This window comes from Pempheris klunzingeri, chromosome 6 (assembly GCF_042242105.1).
Source record: "Pempheris klunzingeri isolate RE-2024b chromosome 6, fPemKlu1.hap1, whole genome shotgun sequence".
Lineage (NCBI taxonomy): Eukaryota > Metazoa > Chordata > Actinopteri > Acropomatiformes > Pempheridae > Pempheris > Pempheris klunzingeri.
This window is the reverse complement of record NC_092017.1, coordinates 22,771,062-22,785,804: the sequence shown is the minus strand read 5'-3', so window position 1 is coordinate 22,785,804 and position 14,743 is coordinate 22,771,062. Positions and strand designations below refer to the sequence as shown.

At 40.1% G+C, this 14,743-nt stretch overlaps 2 protein-coding genes across 3 annotated transcripts; one reads left to right on the top strand and one right to left on the bottom strand.

Annotated features, from left to right (window-relative positions):
* Nucleotides 1–8,861: 8,861 nt before the first annotated feature.
* Nucleotides 8,862–12,374, top strand: ebna1bp2 (EBNA1 binding protein 2). Of its 2 annotated transcripts, XM_070831983.1 has the most exons (10): nucleotides 8,862–8,874; nucleotides 8,958–9,036; nucleotides 9,298–9,381; nucleotides 9,558–9,721; nucleotides 10,001–10,124; nucleotides 10,422–10,511; nucleotides 10,866–10,941; nucleotides 11,080–11,167; nucleotides 11,287–11,458; nucleotides 11,569–12,374. In XM_070831983.1, the coding sequence occupies exons 2-10, from the start codon at nucleotides 8,965–8,967 to the stop codon at nucleotides 11,614–11,616; spliced, it is 918 nt and encodes a 305-aa protein (XP_070688084.1). In that variant the 5' UTR covers nucleotides 8,862–8,874; nucleotides 8,958–8,964; the 3' UTR covers nucleotides 11,617–12,374. The 2 variants fall into 2 exon arrangements, with proteins under 2 accessions (XP_070688084.1, XP_070688082.1); XM_070831981.1 differs by lacking the exon at nucleotides 8,862–8,874 and having other exon boundaries at nucleotides 8,897–9,036.
* Nucleotides 12,375–12,382: 8 nt separating this feature from the next.
* cfap144 (cilia and flagella associated protein 144) lies at nucleotides 12,383–14,131 on the bottom strand. The gene is made up of 4 exons (XM_070831984.1): nucleotides 13,999–14,131; nucleotides 13,272–13,331; nucleotides 13,003–13,106; nucleotides 12,383–12,512 (listed from the first exon to the last, which is right to left on the bottom strand). The coding sequence occupies exons 1-4, from the start codon at nucleotides 14,117–14,119 to the stop codon at nucleotides 12,417–12,419; spliced, it is 381 nt and encodes a 126-aa protein (XP_070688085.1). The 5' UTR covers nucleotides 14,120–14,131; the 3' UTR covers nucleotides 12,383–12,416.
* Nucleotides 14,132–14,743: the final 612 nt, after the last annotated feature.

Genomic DNA, 14,743 nt, shown 5'->3' with positions numbered 1-14,743 from the left:
CAAATTATGACAGAATGAGACAATATTCTTCCCGGCTCTGCATTGCTGTGTTCATGTATTTACATGACTCAATCTGCTTGATCATACAATATTACTTGGTGTTCCTCAGTTTGCTAAGTTGTCTGTTGTTTCCAAGCACTTTAAAGATGTTATTATTCATTTTAAATTCTAGTGGAGATCCCAAAGTTTCAAAAGGTACCAAATATGTCAGGCTGAATTGTATGTATATGTGTATAATGAGGACGACACCATTTATATTTTCACTTGACAGAATTACGCACCCATTTAAATGGATATATATGAATATGTATGATGATATATGTGGCATGATATAACATTTCTGAAGGCACAGCAGACTGCAGGGCTGTCAGAAAGAGAAATGGGTTATTAGAGACATGGAGGTAATAGGGTGAGGGGTGTGAAAACATGGACTGTATAGAAAAGCATGGATATAATGTGTGTGAGGAAGAGGAAGAGGAAGAGGAAGAGACGGTGTGAATCTTGTTCCTCACTGTAACAGCTAGATGCACCTTTCAGTGAGGGTAAACATAGCCTTTGTTCTCAATGAAACAACAATTCACCCTCCCTCTGTTTACTGTATGTGACATTTTCAATGATGTCTGTGAGAGGTATTCCAAATGAGATGATAAAAAATATATTTCTGGAATAATAATTCTGAAATGTCACAGGAAAACAAATGAAAACAATATATACATACATACATATATATATATATATATACACACATACATACATATATATACATACATACATATATATATATATATATATATATATGTATGTATTTGTGAGCTTTATTCACAATACAGCATGAAGCTGGTGGAGTATTTTTAATAAAGAGAACATTAAAATTGAGGGAAAAAGTCACCACATGTCTTGACAATTCACAAGAAGGAGTGCCTCCAATGGCACGCAACTGATTACACAACCTAACTTAATGTTTAAAGATAAGTAACTTATTATTCATATTCAACCATTTGTTTGCTAATGTTAGTTAGTTCAATACTAGTTGTTAGCTACAACAACGGTGTGATAAGTTAGCTGATATTAGCAAATGCAGTTGAATAATAAGAATATCAATAAAAAATATATATTGATATAATGATGCTAATAATCATCAATAATAATGCTCGTGAAACCAGCAGTGCTCAGTAGCACAACTGTATCTTAATGCACTTTCTAATTGAGTTTAAAAGTTGATGTTTGATCTTGGAAACTGCAGCGTACAAATCAGTTGATGTTGCAGTGAGCTATACAAAGATAATTGCCTTGTCTCGACATGATCAAAAGCTCCAGAACAGCCACTAAAGTGATTTTGAGGTGAGATTGTTCTGTCAGTGGCTGTCTCATTAGCTCCAGCACTTGGTGTGGCGGTTTCTTTTTGGGTAAAACAGTTAGAAAAACAGATGAAAGGATGGCGGCTGACATTACTGATCAGTGAGCAAAATTACGAAACAGGCAATCTGACAAAACAGATAAAAACGTCCTCTCTCCTCTTTTGTCCTCCTATTTTCCCTCTTTCTTCCTTCCCTATTCGACTAATACCTTTTTAAATTCCCATCCCCTTTCTCATCTCGCCTTTTAGCCTCCGCTCTCCTCATCTCCTGTCATCCTCCCTTACATATGCTCACCTTGGTTTTTCCTTCCTTTCCCTCATCCTCCTCATCCTCTTCCTCCTCTCCTGTCCCACTCGTCTCCCTCCCTTCCCTCCCTACACTTCTGTTTCCTCCTCTTTCAGAGGGAGCTGCTCTACATATCGGGCCTCTCTCCTCGCCTTCTCCTTTCATCCAACCTCTAATCAGATCAATTCACTATTCCATTCACTGGGATATGATAAGGTGATTATGCATGGGCCCTGTGCTGCTGCCACACACACACATACACACACACACACACACACACACACACACACACACTGCCCCTTTAGCATTGATGGAAGTTGGCGTTGCATTTCCCTTAAAAATTCTGTGGATGTCCTCCGTCAGAGAAAGCTGGCAACTTGGCGCTCCCCCGATTAATTTGTCTCTTCGCTTCTAATCAGCGTCAGGATAGAGGAAGGACGCAGAGACAGAGGAATGAGGGAGAGGAGGAGGAAGCCAGTAACAGAGGGAAAGCGGGGAAGGAAGGTGGGTGCCTCTGAATGTTTGATCGGAGTCCACCTGGAGACCTCTATAGATCAAATCCTAAAAGCTCCACGCACAGATGAATTCACACAGGGACAAGGTCCATTGTTGCAGCTCAGCTCAGCTTCATGCTAATATTGTAGCAGAGGTCATAATTTTAGGTCCACAGTTCACTGAAAGGAGAAAATATCCAAAGACTTCTGTTTGACACAGAAACGGACAAACAGGGAAACATCAAAATCTGAACAAAGCGAACACACATTTAACTTGATCATAAACATTCCACGAATTCTAAAGATGAAAAATATCATGATGTTAGAGTGGTTAATGCATGAATGCTGAAACTGGGGCTCCTTGTTAGTTCAAAACAAAATGTATTAGACAGAAAATACTTAAGTCAAGGTCTGCTTACTGGCTTTTCCAGTGTTTTTGCTTAGGTTGTGGAATGTGGTTGAAAACTCCACAATAGCAATATGCAGGACCTTGAACTTGCCCAAGGACAAGGTGCATCAAATACTCAGTATCTTTGAGCATTTAAAAAAAATTACTCTCATTTTTTCTTTGCTATGAGGTTTGCGTCCAACTAAAACATTTTTTGTTGGACAGAAAAAGGCAGAATAGAAAGAAAAGGGTGGAGAACAGAAATGACAATGACAAACAAACAAAAGACATACAGTAGAATATAAGAGGAACCTCACTGAGACACAGAGGTTGGTGTTATTTTGTGCTGTATGGAGAATGTGTCCTAGCCCAGTGATCCTACAGGACACTGCACTGCAAGTATGCAATTTCCACTTCATTTAAACAAGGAGAAAGCAGATGATGGGGAGGGAACAAGTCACAGAGAAGTGCTGATACATAAAGTGCCTCGGTTGGGCAATAGAACACCTAGCCATATGGGAGAATAACACACTGATTGGCTGGAGAGTCAAACAATCCCATGAAAGCAAATCATGCAGCCTTATAAGACAATTTTTTTTCACTCTGTATGTTGCAGCTCATATAAAGTAGTGATGAGTGGTGAAGACAATATGTGTGTGACATTGCCACATAATAGAAGCTGTTAAGACGTTGCATTTTAACCTCTTCCATCTGTACAGTATGTGCTTGTTTATTAAAGGGTGAAGAAATCAACAAAGCTTAACTTGACGGACTGATCTACTTTACAGAAATTAAAAACTGGACATGATATGGGTGTGCACATGTGATGATGATGCTCCAGGTAAACTACCTTTGAGAGCAAAATCAACATCAGCAATAGCAAAATGAGCAGGTTGATGGTTTGTATTGGAAGGTGCAATAAACAGTTTAGCCTTCAGGGGCTGCTACTCGTCCTCAAACTGTTTAATCTTAATAAACCACAAACCCTGTTGGTTTCCTCATTAAGGAATAGTGGATCTTTTTGTTTGGACATGTTATTTGCAAGCCACTAGCAGTGGTCAGCTTGCACCACTATCGCCTTTTTGTTAAATTACCATAATTGATTTAAAGGATGTGTTATCACGACCAGCTTCAGAAGAGGAGCACACCATGTGCATTCAATGAGTAGACACCCAGAGCCCCTCACAGGCTCTTCATGCCAAACACCACCTCTCAGCTTATGTTTCGTGAGGGACAACTATTGCACAGCACGCTGTTTCCACCAATGGCATTGTAAAATTTGGATATAGTTTTGCATCTCTAGAGGAGAAGAGAGGGGGGGAGAGAAGTGGACTAGTGGCTCAGCACAGCAAAGGGCACAAAATAGCTTCCTGTTGACAAATGCTTGAGGCATGTTGCTAATTATGAGGGTTTCCCCATTTGAATGTAGCTTAATAATAGATTTTCTATGAAGCACAAACTGATTCTAGGCCAGGGAATCTGTACAGAATTCAAAAAGGAGACCATCTGGAGAACCTCTGATAAATAAAAATGCAGTCTCTAGTGATTTGGCTGAAGTCAATGCATTATTCATTTTTTTAATGACAAGATTTATACGTCCATTATAAGTCCACCTTTCCCGCTGTATGTTTAGGGTGTGAATGTACTGAGCCTGAGTATTGTAGTTTTAAGTATTTTAGGTCACTTATCTTCCTGTCGCTTTTCCACCATGATCACTCATTGTCATTCAGCTTCTTGGCTGCACAGCTGCTTTCTGGGTAGCAGGCTGAGGCTGGGCCAAAGGAAGTCAGGACAAACCATCTGACTGGGATGTGGGTTGAATACTGGGCTGCGTTTAACACCCGGTCGTAATGGAGGAGCACCGTGGGCTGCATGCCCACATGTGGACCACTTGCTCTCTTTTTGACACTCAGTGGCTGTGCAGACAACAAAGCACTTAATAATTGGCCAGTCTGCCAATCTGATGGTCAGTAGGCTGAATTACAAAGCACCTTGTCAACTGGCCAGGGAATATTATGTGGTCACTATAAGGACTATTTGGGTTTTAGTGCTACATTGAGTTAGTATCTTTGCACAGATGCACTCTTTATGTCCTCACTCCATACCAAACTTGCCCACTGGGAGGTTGGAGAATATCGCAGTAGCATTTTAGATAAAGCTCAACATCATGGTTAGAGACCTGTCCAGAATTTGGCCCAATCATCTACACAGCAATTCCTTCCAAGGACTCTAGTGACTGCATTTCTATTTATTGACTGTTTGCTAAAGAGAAGGGTTCATTGATAGAAGCAGAACGGTAATCTATACATGAGCACATTTAATGCACACTAATCAAACAATTTTGCAAGAGCAGCAACATATCTATACTGTGTGTGAATGCCTCACTTTCACCCGTTAGTTTGGGTTTTAAACAGTGTGGAGCCACGAGGTGCAGTGCTCTGTGAAGGAGCCTTAGTGGCTTCATGTCAAAGAGAGCAGGGGACTATGACACGAACATTAACTTCCCCCTCTTATCGCTTCTACTCATCTTCCCTATTGTTCACTTGCTGTCGGTTACCAAGGCAGTATATTAGAAACTTCCAGAAAAGACCACGGGGAAGGCAATTCATGAATGTTAATGTGACTAAATAAACACATCTCACGTCTTCTTGGCTCCTTGATAGCACCAGAGATAAATTATACATAATCCTCAAGAGGCAGTTTTGTCTCCAACCTTAGACCAACCAGACTGTGCTTTTTTATTCTGTTGGTTTACAGAGAAAAAGAATAATATGAGCTTAACTTAAAGAAAAACCTGGTCAGGGTGCCAAAATTTACCAAAAATCACACTATCTGAAACAGATGATATTCAAATGATTCCCACAAACAAATGGTGACAGAATTGGTGTGAGCTTTTTATTGAACCCAGGTTTGGCAGGCGATGCACATTGGATGCTTAATGGTTCTTTTTCAGTCGTGTCAGGGGTGTTTTGATGGAGGGAGAGGGAATGGACATTCACTCAAGACGGGACAGGTCCGAACAAAATGACCTAAAGTAGTATTCCCATTGAATTATCCACACTATTGTTTACTTGCACATCACCAAATCTCCTCAAGGTGATTGAGTGCCATAGCAGCTCCACCATTCATCCAACTTATGCCCAGACATTCATGACTATGTTCTTTTTTTGTCCCAAGCTCCAGCAGCCAGGAATAACTCTAAGAGAGGAGCTTGACAGTGTGAATCCAACTTATTTTCAATCTGCTGTCAGGAAGCAGTCTGTCGCTCTGAGATGGAGAGTGACAGCGAGAATTCAGCGGACTGCATTACTGTCTGGCTCAAGCGATTATATTGACAGAAATGGAAATTATGGTATTTTTCCTTTTGAAGAGATCTCAGAGTGAGCATCTGACCATGCAGGGAATGGAGGAATTAAGGGTGGTGAAGTACAAATCGTAGCTATTGATTTCCATCAGAATAGAGAGAAAGTCACTCTCAGGGGATCAGTCAGTTTCTGCTTTGAGGACTTGGAGGATAAGGCAGTGAAAGAGGCTGATGGCATCTCAAATGGAAAGTTGTACTCATCACAGAAGTCCCCAGTCTTCTGTGTATCCTATCTGTCTGGTATTAGTGTTATTGTAACTTCTCCAGCCCATTGAGCTCTAAATTGAATGAAATTTGCATGTTGTAATACCAAACTAAATGTCTCTGATATTATGCTGAAGAGATTATTTTCTGTGTGGGAATTTAGCAAATATCCCTACACATTATTTCTAAACAAAAGATGCCTACTCTGTACCATTAATCATTACAGACTGTTGATCATTAAAAGACATTCATTGTAATGTCAACTCAAAGACTTAAGACTGTCCAGAGCCATGCTGCTGTAGGCCAAATCAAAATAAAGTCAGTATGACCTGAAAAAGCAGCTATAGAGGGAAAATACCATGTGGATCTCTATCATGGTGCATTTATGGCAAAGATGAGCCTGTCATTAGGCCTCTTTCTGGTCATGGTGCTCCTGTCTGATCCTGAAATGTGGAGTGGGGAGGAAAAGGGAAGTGAAGAATCATAATAAGTTACAACTTAGATTCTTCCTGTATGAATTATGTGTGAATGGGTGAATGAGGATATAATGCAAAAGTGCTTTGAGTAGTCGAAATGACAAGAAAGGCACTACACAGACCATTTCGACAGGGTTTGTGTTCATTTAAAAAAAAAAAAAAAAACAGCAATTTGTCTTTGACAGTGGACTGCTGCCAAGAAAAACAAAGAGAACAAGTAGAACAATGCAAAATGAGAAATTACTGTTATGATGACAACATCTGCTGACTCCCTACTATAAATCTGTGGTTAATAGCACGTTGATCCATGATGATCTGCAACTGGTGTAAATAAAGTCCTGCAGATGTTTTGCCCTTCAGGGAGTATCGTCATACCTCTGTTATCTGTTCTCTGGCATTACAGATGTACATGTAACATGTAACAGTGGTAATTTGGCTTGTACTGATTTTGTTTTTGCGAAATATGAGCCTATTACTTCACAGAGGACTGTGAGTTTCACTTTAATACTGCCGTGCAAGCTTTTGTCTTGTATTATATGATGTATCTTACAATAAATGTCAGAACATATTGATTGTACTAGCTCCAGCAATCACTGATAATGTAATGTAACATGTCTGGTGGATTGATGTACACTATCATGGTTGATAACTCTTAATACAGCTCGTGGTAGAGTTGAGATCCTTGCTTTACCACCTGGGATAAATCCCTTTAAAGTGGCATTTTGAGTAAGATGAAGTTACTTTCATGGTCACTGGCCAAAGCACACCATTAGCATTCAGCATGTGTACACTCTAACTGCAATTTCTCCACACGCGGCTGTTGCGTGACTACAAAAGATGAATACACACTGTCTTCATACAAAATGGAAGTGAATGATTGTGATTACAATCTGTTTTTATAGCTTCAGTGTACAATAATGCTGCAGATTGTACACAATAACTCTAGACTTCGTCCCCACAGGAGTTCGGGTTTGGATATTTGGGGCTTTGCTTATATACCTTGACTTTTCTCTGTAAACCATCCAAATGTGTGTGACGTGCAGTCGTGTCTGGGCAAGGTTACAGTAGATCAAACTATTACTGAGGAGAATATCAACTTGCAGCCATCAGTTAAAGACAGAACTCATGAAAAATATAGTGAAATAAGTTCATACTGCCACCACTACCGTGCAAAATCTGTTTAGTCTCTCAGTGGTCAATGACATTCACATGACATTCAGTATGTAAAAAGGGCTTGAATGAACAAATGCATGTTTCTAGGAAGACAGGCAGACACATATACACACTACACACAAGTGGGGACTAACCTGTAAACAGTATCTGTTATGAAATGAACAGAGGCAGATACATGCAGAATTGACTATTAGTCGAAGGTCATCGGCCTCTCTTGTCTTGATCTCTCCTACAGGCCAAACTGATGCCGAGCCAACGATGCGGACATTTCTCTCAATCGCGTCACGCAAAGTGACAGAAATCGACTCATGGTGAGAGCTTTGGAAAAGTGAAGTCCATACTCCCTTTCTTGATGAGGTGGCATTAAACTCATGTGGGTTCATTTACACCATCAGGTTCATAAAGATTTAAAGTAGATTCTCTTGGCAAATGTGACAAGGATTTGGCTTCTCCTTTACAAAGTAGAACCATATTGATGTATTGGAAACCTTTTTAGATAGATAGACTTATCTATCTATCTATCTATCTATCTATCTATCTATCTATCTATCTATCTATCTATCTATCTATCTATCTATCTATCTATCTATCTATCTATCTATCTATCTATCTATCTATCTATCTATCTATCTATCTATCTATCTATTTAGAGAAATCCCATCTATCACTGTAATACTGTAAAACCTGCTCAGGTGCACGACAGCACCTCCAGGAGGACTTCCCTCACATCACACACTCCAAGCAAGTTATCTTTACTAACTTATATTTTACATGATTTTGGGGGGGATACAATTTCTGTCTTATGCGTTAAATATGTTAAGTTTGGAGTCCATTAGTATAGCAATAATAAAATACATTCACAAAGACCAGTAAAAGGGGAATGCCAATGAAATATAAAATAATAGGATGGTAAAGTTCCTAAATCCTTCCTAAAAACTTACACTCATTATTTTTGCTCACTTTTCAAGAAGAATTAAGACTATATATAAAACCATTAGCGCCGTCATATTTGCCCGTGTTATTTTCCCCCTCATGTAGGAACCTTTGATTTCGCGCATCCTTTCCGCCGGACGGCTTTGCTGGTAGAACCTTAACAGCGTCACTTCCTCCCCACGTGAATCACTCCGTACATGTGAGAAACGGTTGTTCACGCATTCATCCACTGCATCCAGGTTTCTTCTACATCACATATTCTCCTCTTATGGTTCTCGGCAGCAGGACTATGGACTCGGCAGAGGAGGAGGCGCAGCTCGGTCTGGACTCAGACGAAAACAGTGAATTATCAGACGATGAGGTGAGACAACTGTTATGCTAACACTGGCTAACGTCAGCTAGCCAAGTTTTAACAACTGTAAAACTGCTGTGCCTGACTCGGAGCAGTCAATTATTGTACAGAAGTACCAGTTGTTCACAGTAACTCGTTCAAACTATAGTGAAATACGTTGTTTTAGCGTGTTTTGGATGTGTTTCTGCTTTGGTAGCAGTCGTGTTTAGTTGCCCAACAACATATGAGAGAGAATATACCCTCCATCTATGCTCTGTTTGTTCTCTGTAGCTCCAAGAAGCCTTTGCAAAGGGGTTGTTGAAACCAGGGATGAACGTCCTGGTGGATAAATCCAAAACGTTTGTCAACAATGTGGTGAGTGAATGTTGCAGGTCTTGTATATTTCATTTTAATTTCCTGGAAAATACTATGAATGTAAACTTAACAGATTTTTGTGAAACGTAATGATGAAACAAATCTTGCAGCTGCTACAATAACGTTACTTGACATACTTTTATAACACAGTGTCTTTGACATATGTTGTAATGCAGGAGGGCTTGAAACAGTGCCTGGCTGACTTCCGTAAAGACCTTCCCTGGGTGGAGAGGTTGGATCTGACCAACTTGCCGGTTCAAGACGTTCTTTCCAAAGTTGAAGGGAAAGTTCCCAATGGAGAGGTCAATGCGGACAATGATTTCCAGAGGGAGATGTTCTTGTGAGTCACCATAACTTGATGTGTACTTAGTGGTCGTGTAGATCATGCCGTCTTCCTTGGTAGATGACGTTGCCCCGTTGTTATCGAAATGTACATGTACAGTTTACCTTTTTTTTCTGAGCACTTTAAGAATTTCTAGCCCTAAAAGATTTGACTGAAAATTAAATCATCAAACAGTTATGTTTTTGGACGTCACTGTAATTGTTGTCAGTGTCACATGAAAAAAAACAAAAACGAATGAAATGTCGTCCTCTATCTTCTGTGTTTGTTAACTCACAGCTACCGTCAAGCTCAAGCTACAGTCCTCGACGCGCTGCCCCTCTTAAACAAGCATGGCATAGCCACCAAGAGGCCTGACGATTACTTTGCAGAGATGGCCAAGTCAGACCAGCAGATGCAGAAGGTGAGCTGCTCTCTCATTACACAGCGATTAAACAACAAATTCAGACCTCTTAATTCACAACATCTCAGTAAAGGAAGAACTGAGAGACCCTTGCCAAAGACCTATATAGTTGTTTTTAAACATTGACCAGACAATTAACCCTATTCTATTTCTGTTTGTTCATTTGTCTTAAACTGAGAGTGGTGCATTGAATAGCTTGACATCTGACATGTACCATAACACCTCTAGCAGATACGTTCTAACAGTAGGCTTAAGCACTAGCAGAAACAAAACTATTTTTTCTCTTCCTCTCTCCAGATCAGGAAGAAGCTGATCTCAAAGCAGATGATCCTGGACAAGTCGGAGAAGGCCAAGAAGCTGCGCGAGCAACGGAAGTTTGGCAAAAAGGTTGGTGTTTGTTTTGTACTGTAACTAATACTCTTGTTGGTTTCTTAGTTTATTATTTATTGTTTTATTGAAGTTCTGTTTCTGCTGTTCTGAAGTTCTGCTGAAACACTGAGTTTCCCACGCTGTGGAAGTAATAAATGAATATCTTATCTCACTGTGTGTTGTTCTATGGAAAGAAACAGCAAAAAGTTAAAGGTCTACTTTTACACGGTTGATCTGTGATGTGTAATTGTAATAGAAAGCATGCAAAACTGGTGCTACACCAGCACCTTACTGGATATTACTATTTGCTTAGAGACTTCTTTTTTCTTCTTTTGGTAGAAAGAATTAACATGAGTTTTGAATGTGCACCAGGTCCAAGTAGAAGTGATCCAGAAGAGGCAGAAAGAGAAGAAAGCAATGATGACAGCTGTGAAGAAATACCAGAAAGGTGAGTTTTTCTAGAAGTTGGTGGTTTCATGCATCATTTGATTTGTTCTTGTTTAACTAACTCGCCTTTATATGAATACATGAGGGTGTTTATAGATTCAAATTAAGATTCAAGTTTTCTGATCATCCCCATTCCCAGGAATGACCGACAAACTGGATTTCTTGGAAGGAGACCAGAAGGGTAAAGACTCTTCTCAGGGCAACAAGAAAGTGGCGAATAAGAAAGGGTAAGTGCTACATCTCAGCTATACACGCCGTGATCATAAATCTGTAACGTAATATTATAAACTCTTGACTTCTGAGGCATTTTTTACCTAAAGCTAAAATTTTACTGCTAATTTGTCAGCCCCAATGCCAAGAGAAAATACAAGGACCAGAAATTTGGCTTTGGCGGGAAGAAGAGTGGAAAGAAGTGGAACACCAAGGAGAGCTTCAACGACGTTTCCAGTTTCCGCGCCAAAGTGGCTCATGCTAAGGGCGGCCAAGGGGGGAAAAAAGGCAAAGGAGGAAAACAGAATGTGAGTCACACTCGCATAAAACACTGCTGACTGATAATTTGTCAAAGGAAATGATCAAGTTCTTAGAAAAACTCAATTAACTCAATTTATTTTCCTCTTCATTTTTTCAGAAACGCCCGGGCAAGTCTGTACGCAAGAAGATGAAGTCTCGCTCATAAAAACTTGACAGGGACCGGTGAATAGTCTGGACTCTGACCTTGTCTCTCCTCCTTTACATCGGGAGACACGTAGGACAATGGGAGCTTTTCTTCTACACTTTATGTACAACGTGCCTTCCGTTAAAATGTGTCTGGACTGATACTGGACTGGAGGACCCCCTCAAGCCACATCCTGCCATATTGCTAAGGAGGCTATTTGAAGGACACGAGTGGTGAAGAATAAAAGTCTCCTTTTGCAGAAATGTAGAGTAGACAACAGAGAGCTACACAAGCCACAGAGCTGTTTTGCAAAGAAAAAGAGAATTTTAATGCTAAGGAGATGTCTTTTCTTCTTTATTAATGTTTATAGGCCAGTTTTTAAGGTCTGTGGACATAAACGTCTCCCTACTTGTCAGTTTGATTAAGTGGTTTTCTGTAATTACACCTCCATATCTTCACCGACCTCCTTGCTCTCTAATTTTCACCGTGTGTGCTCCTCTGAGTTTGTTGTGTTCTGTCTTATTTTTCCAGCCCAGCTCCTTGACACATTGATTCTCTCCCATGTGGCATGACATTTTATAATATTGAGCAGCTGTTAGTTCTGCCCTTTCCATTCATTAATATGATTAGTATGTGACGGGGAGCTGTGCTTTGTACAGACCTGTGAAAAGGTTCCCCTTGCAAGGTTTTTCTTAGTTTGCAAAGATGGAAAAGGGCAGATTCTGGCCAACGACACTCATATCTTTGTATTATAAACAAATAAAAATTCAGACCATGAATTCTCACTTTTTAAAAATTGACATTTTTCCTTCTGTCTTGGTCTAATTTGAAGCACGGAGGGCGATCTCTGTGTATATGGTGATGTCCGAGCTGAATCTGCAGAAATTTAATCTCTTGTCCGTGCGGTTTGATGGGATCTGGGGGCAAAACAATGGACAGATTTAGCATTTGAGTAAGATGTGGAGATGAGATGAGAAAACACATGATCATTCTGTGATTTCTTTGGGTTTGCTTTGGGTAAAATGAACTGTTAATTTTAATCAACATCTAACTACTACTGCTCTGGAATCAATGGGAAGCTCAGGTTTAGCACTGTAATACTGTTAGCAATAGCATAAAACTGCTGTTTCTAAAAGCCAGTGTTCATTGCGTCAGCTGTGTTTTCATAATCACTGCTGGAGTTTGACAGTGGATGGGATTGAATGCATCACTCATATATTTGGCAACTGTCCTTTAATGAGCTAACCCTCCATAAAATGACATTTTCTCCAGAAGCTAAGCTTTGGTCAGGTTCACAGTGGTGCAGAAGGCAGTGCTAAAATGCAGGCTCTGCTCACAGTCCCACCCTGATGTCCTGCAGGTTGGTTATTAATTCCAATAAATTGCAAAAAGCAGTGTTTTCCTCACCAGCGGAGTTGACATCCATCCTATCTCCTGACTCTCCGTCTGTGGCATGGTGTATTTCTTCGTGGGTTCCTGGCGAGCCTTGTGGAAGGCCTCGATGAAGTCCGCTGGTAAAAGACAAACATTTGCATTGTCTGTAACAACGATGATCTCATTCATTGTCTTTAACTGCATCATCCTGTTTGTGATTACAGGGGTCTGGAGTAATGTGATGGTGTCATTTATTCATCCAGAACAGAACAGGAGCATCATTCGAATCAATGTAAACTTACTATTGTCTGCAATCACTTCTGTTGGTTTCCTGGACATGGGCTTGTCTGGCAGGACGTGTACTAAGACACAGTGGACACACACACAGTCAGAAAAAAACGGCAAAACGTGTGATCCAGACACAGTTTGATGAACCAACGAGGGGACTTGTTGCTTTTGAGATTTGTCTTTAATGTAAACTAATTCAGCGGCACAAACAAACCGAAAGATTTAATTGCTGTCTAGCGTTAGTCCCTTTATCAAAGAGACGGTGTTCAGGTTTGTGAGGGATAAAGTCCCCCTCAAGTAACACTACTGCAGTGCTGGACAAATCTGAGGAAAGCTACTTCTACTTTACTTCAGTATTTCTATTTATACAACACATCTACATCTATGACGCCTCATCTCAGAGGCAGATATTGTACTTTTTACTCCACTACATTAGTCTGACAGCCGTAGTTACTTTTCTGATCCAGATTTCTGTTACTCTTCCTCCAGTGAAAATCACGCAGCATCATATTTCCAAATTTAATGATTCTGAATTTGAACTTTTCTAACAAACTTAAGCACTGAGTGTTCCTCTAAGACTTTTTATGCTTGCTAAACTATATAATACTAATTTAAGTAGCCTACCGTAGATAATAAGGACATGCTTTGAATTAAAATGAGGTTTTAACTTCTCATGCAGTATTTTCACAGTGTGCTAATGCTGCTGTACAGAGGACAGGAGGTGCAGACTGGTTCACTTACACTTCCTGTGCGGATTGATGCTGAACTCCGTGTGCAGTTTCTGGTGTCTCTGCTCCTTCCGGATCGTCTCCACGTGAATTGCGTTTTGATGGACAACATCCAGTTTCTCTTTTGCCGCCATGATGAAATAAAGACGTGGAAATATCAGCACTGAAACACACGGCTGGCTGAGTGAAGAGGCTCTAGGTGTCTAGGCGCAGCTTCCTGGTTTCTATGTGCGTTGCCTAGCGACAGTAAACACCGGCTCGCGCTGCGTTAACGGCGCGCGGACACACGGTGGCGCCGCGCGCTCACGTTTTGGACCGATGGAGTCGAGGAGTCCTTCACACATTAGAGTAAGTACATCTTTATAGTCTGTCATACTTTATAATTTAGCATTATAAAGGAGAAACTAACGCAGCAGCAGATACGAACTTTTAAATACGATTCTAATATTTAACCCACAAGAACTCATTTCTCTTTTAATTCTCCCATCATTTAATAATATACATATATTTGAGATACAACAGCTACATATATTAAATTATATGTAACAGCATTACTTTTCAAAGCTGTTTCATATTAAGTTTTTCATAAAATATGGTCAGGACAGATTAATTGTAATCGAAGACAGTATTAGACTTGTTAAATTGTTTGACATTTACCTTTTAATAACAGAAACAAGCAATTTAAAATGAGCTAGTTGTGTCACAGGTTCTAACCAGGCAGACCACCATTTTGGAAATGGCGTCCCGGGAACACAAAC

Coding starts and splice junctions, on each gene's coding strand:
- ebna1bp2 (XM_070831981.1), top strand. CDS start 8,944: ATGGTTCTCGGCAGCAGGACTATGGACTCGGCAGAGGAGGAGGCGCAG. Junction 10,125..10,421: donor CAGACCAGCAGATGCAGAAG/GTGAGCTGCTCT, acceptor TCCTCTCTCCAG/ATCAGGAAGAAGCTGATCTC. Junction 11,459..11,568: donor GCAAAGGAGGAAAACAGAAT/GTGAGTCACACT, acceptor TCATTTTTTCAG/AAACGCCCGGGCAAGTCTGT.
- cfap144 (XM_070831984.1), bottom strand. CDS start 14,119: ATGGCGGCAAAAGAGAAACTGGATGTTGTCCATCAAAACGCAATTCAC. Junction 13,332..13,998: donor CATCAATCCGCACAGGAAGT/GTAAGTGAACCA, acceptor ACTGTGTCTTAG/TACACGTCCTGCCAGACAAG. Junction 12,513..13,002: donor GATGGATGTCAACTCCGCTG/GTGAGGAAAACA, acceptor TTTTGCCCCCAG/ATCCCATCAAACCGCACGGA.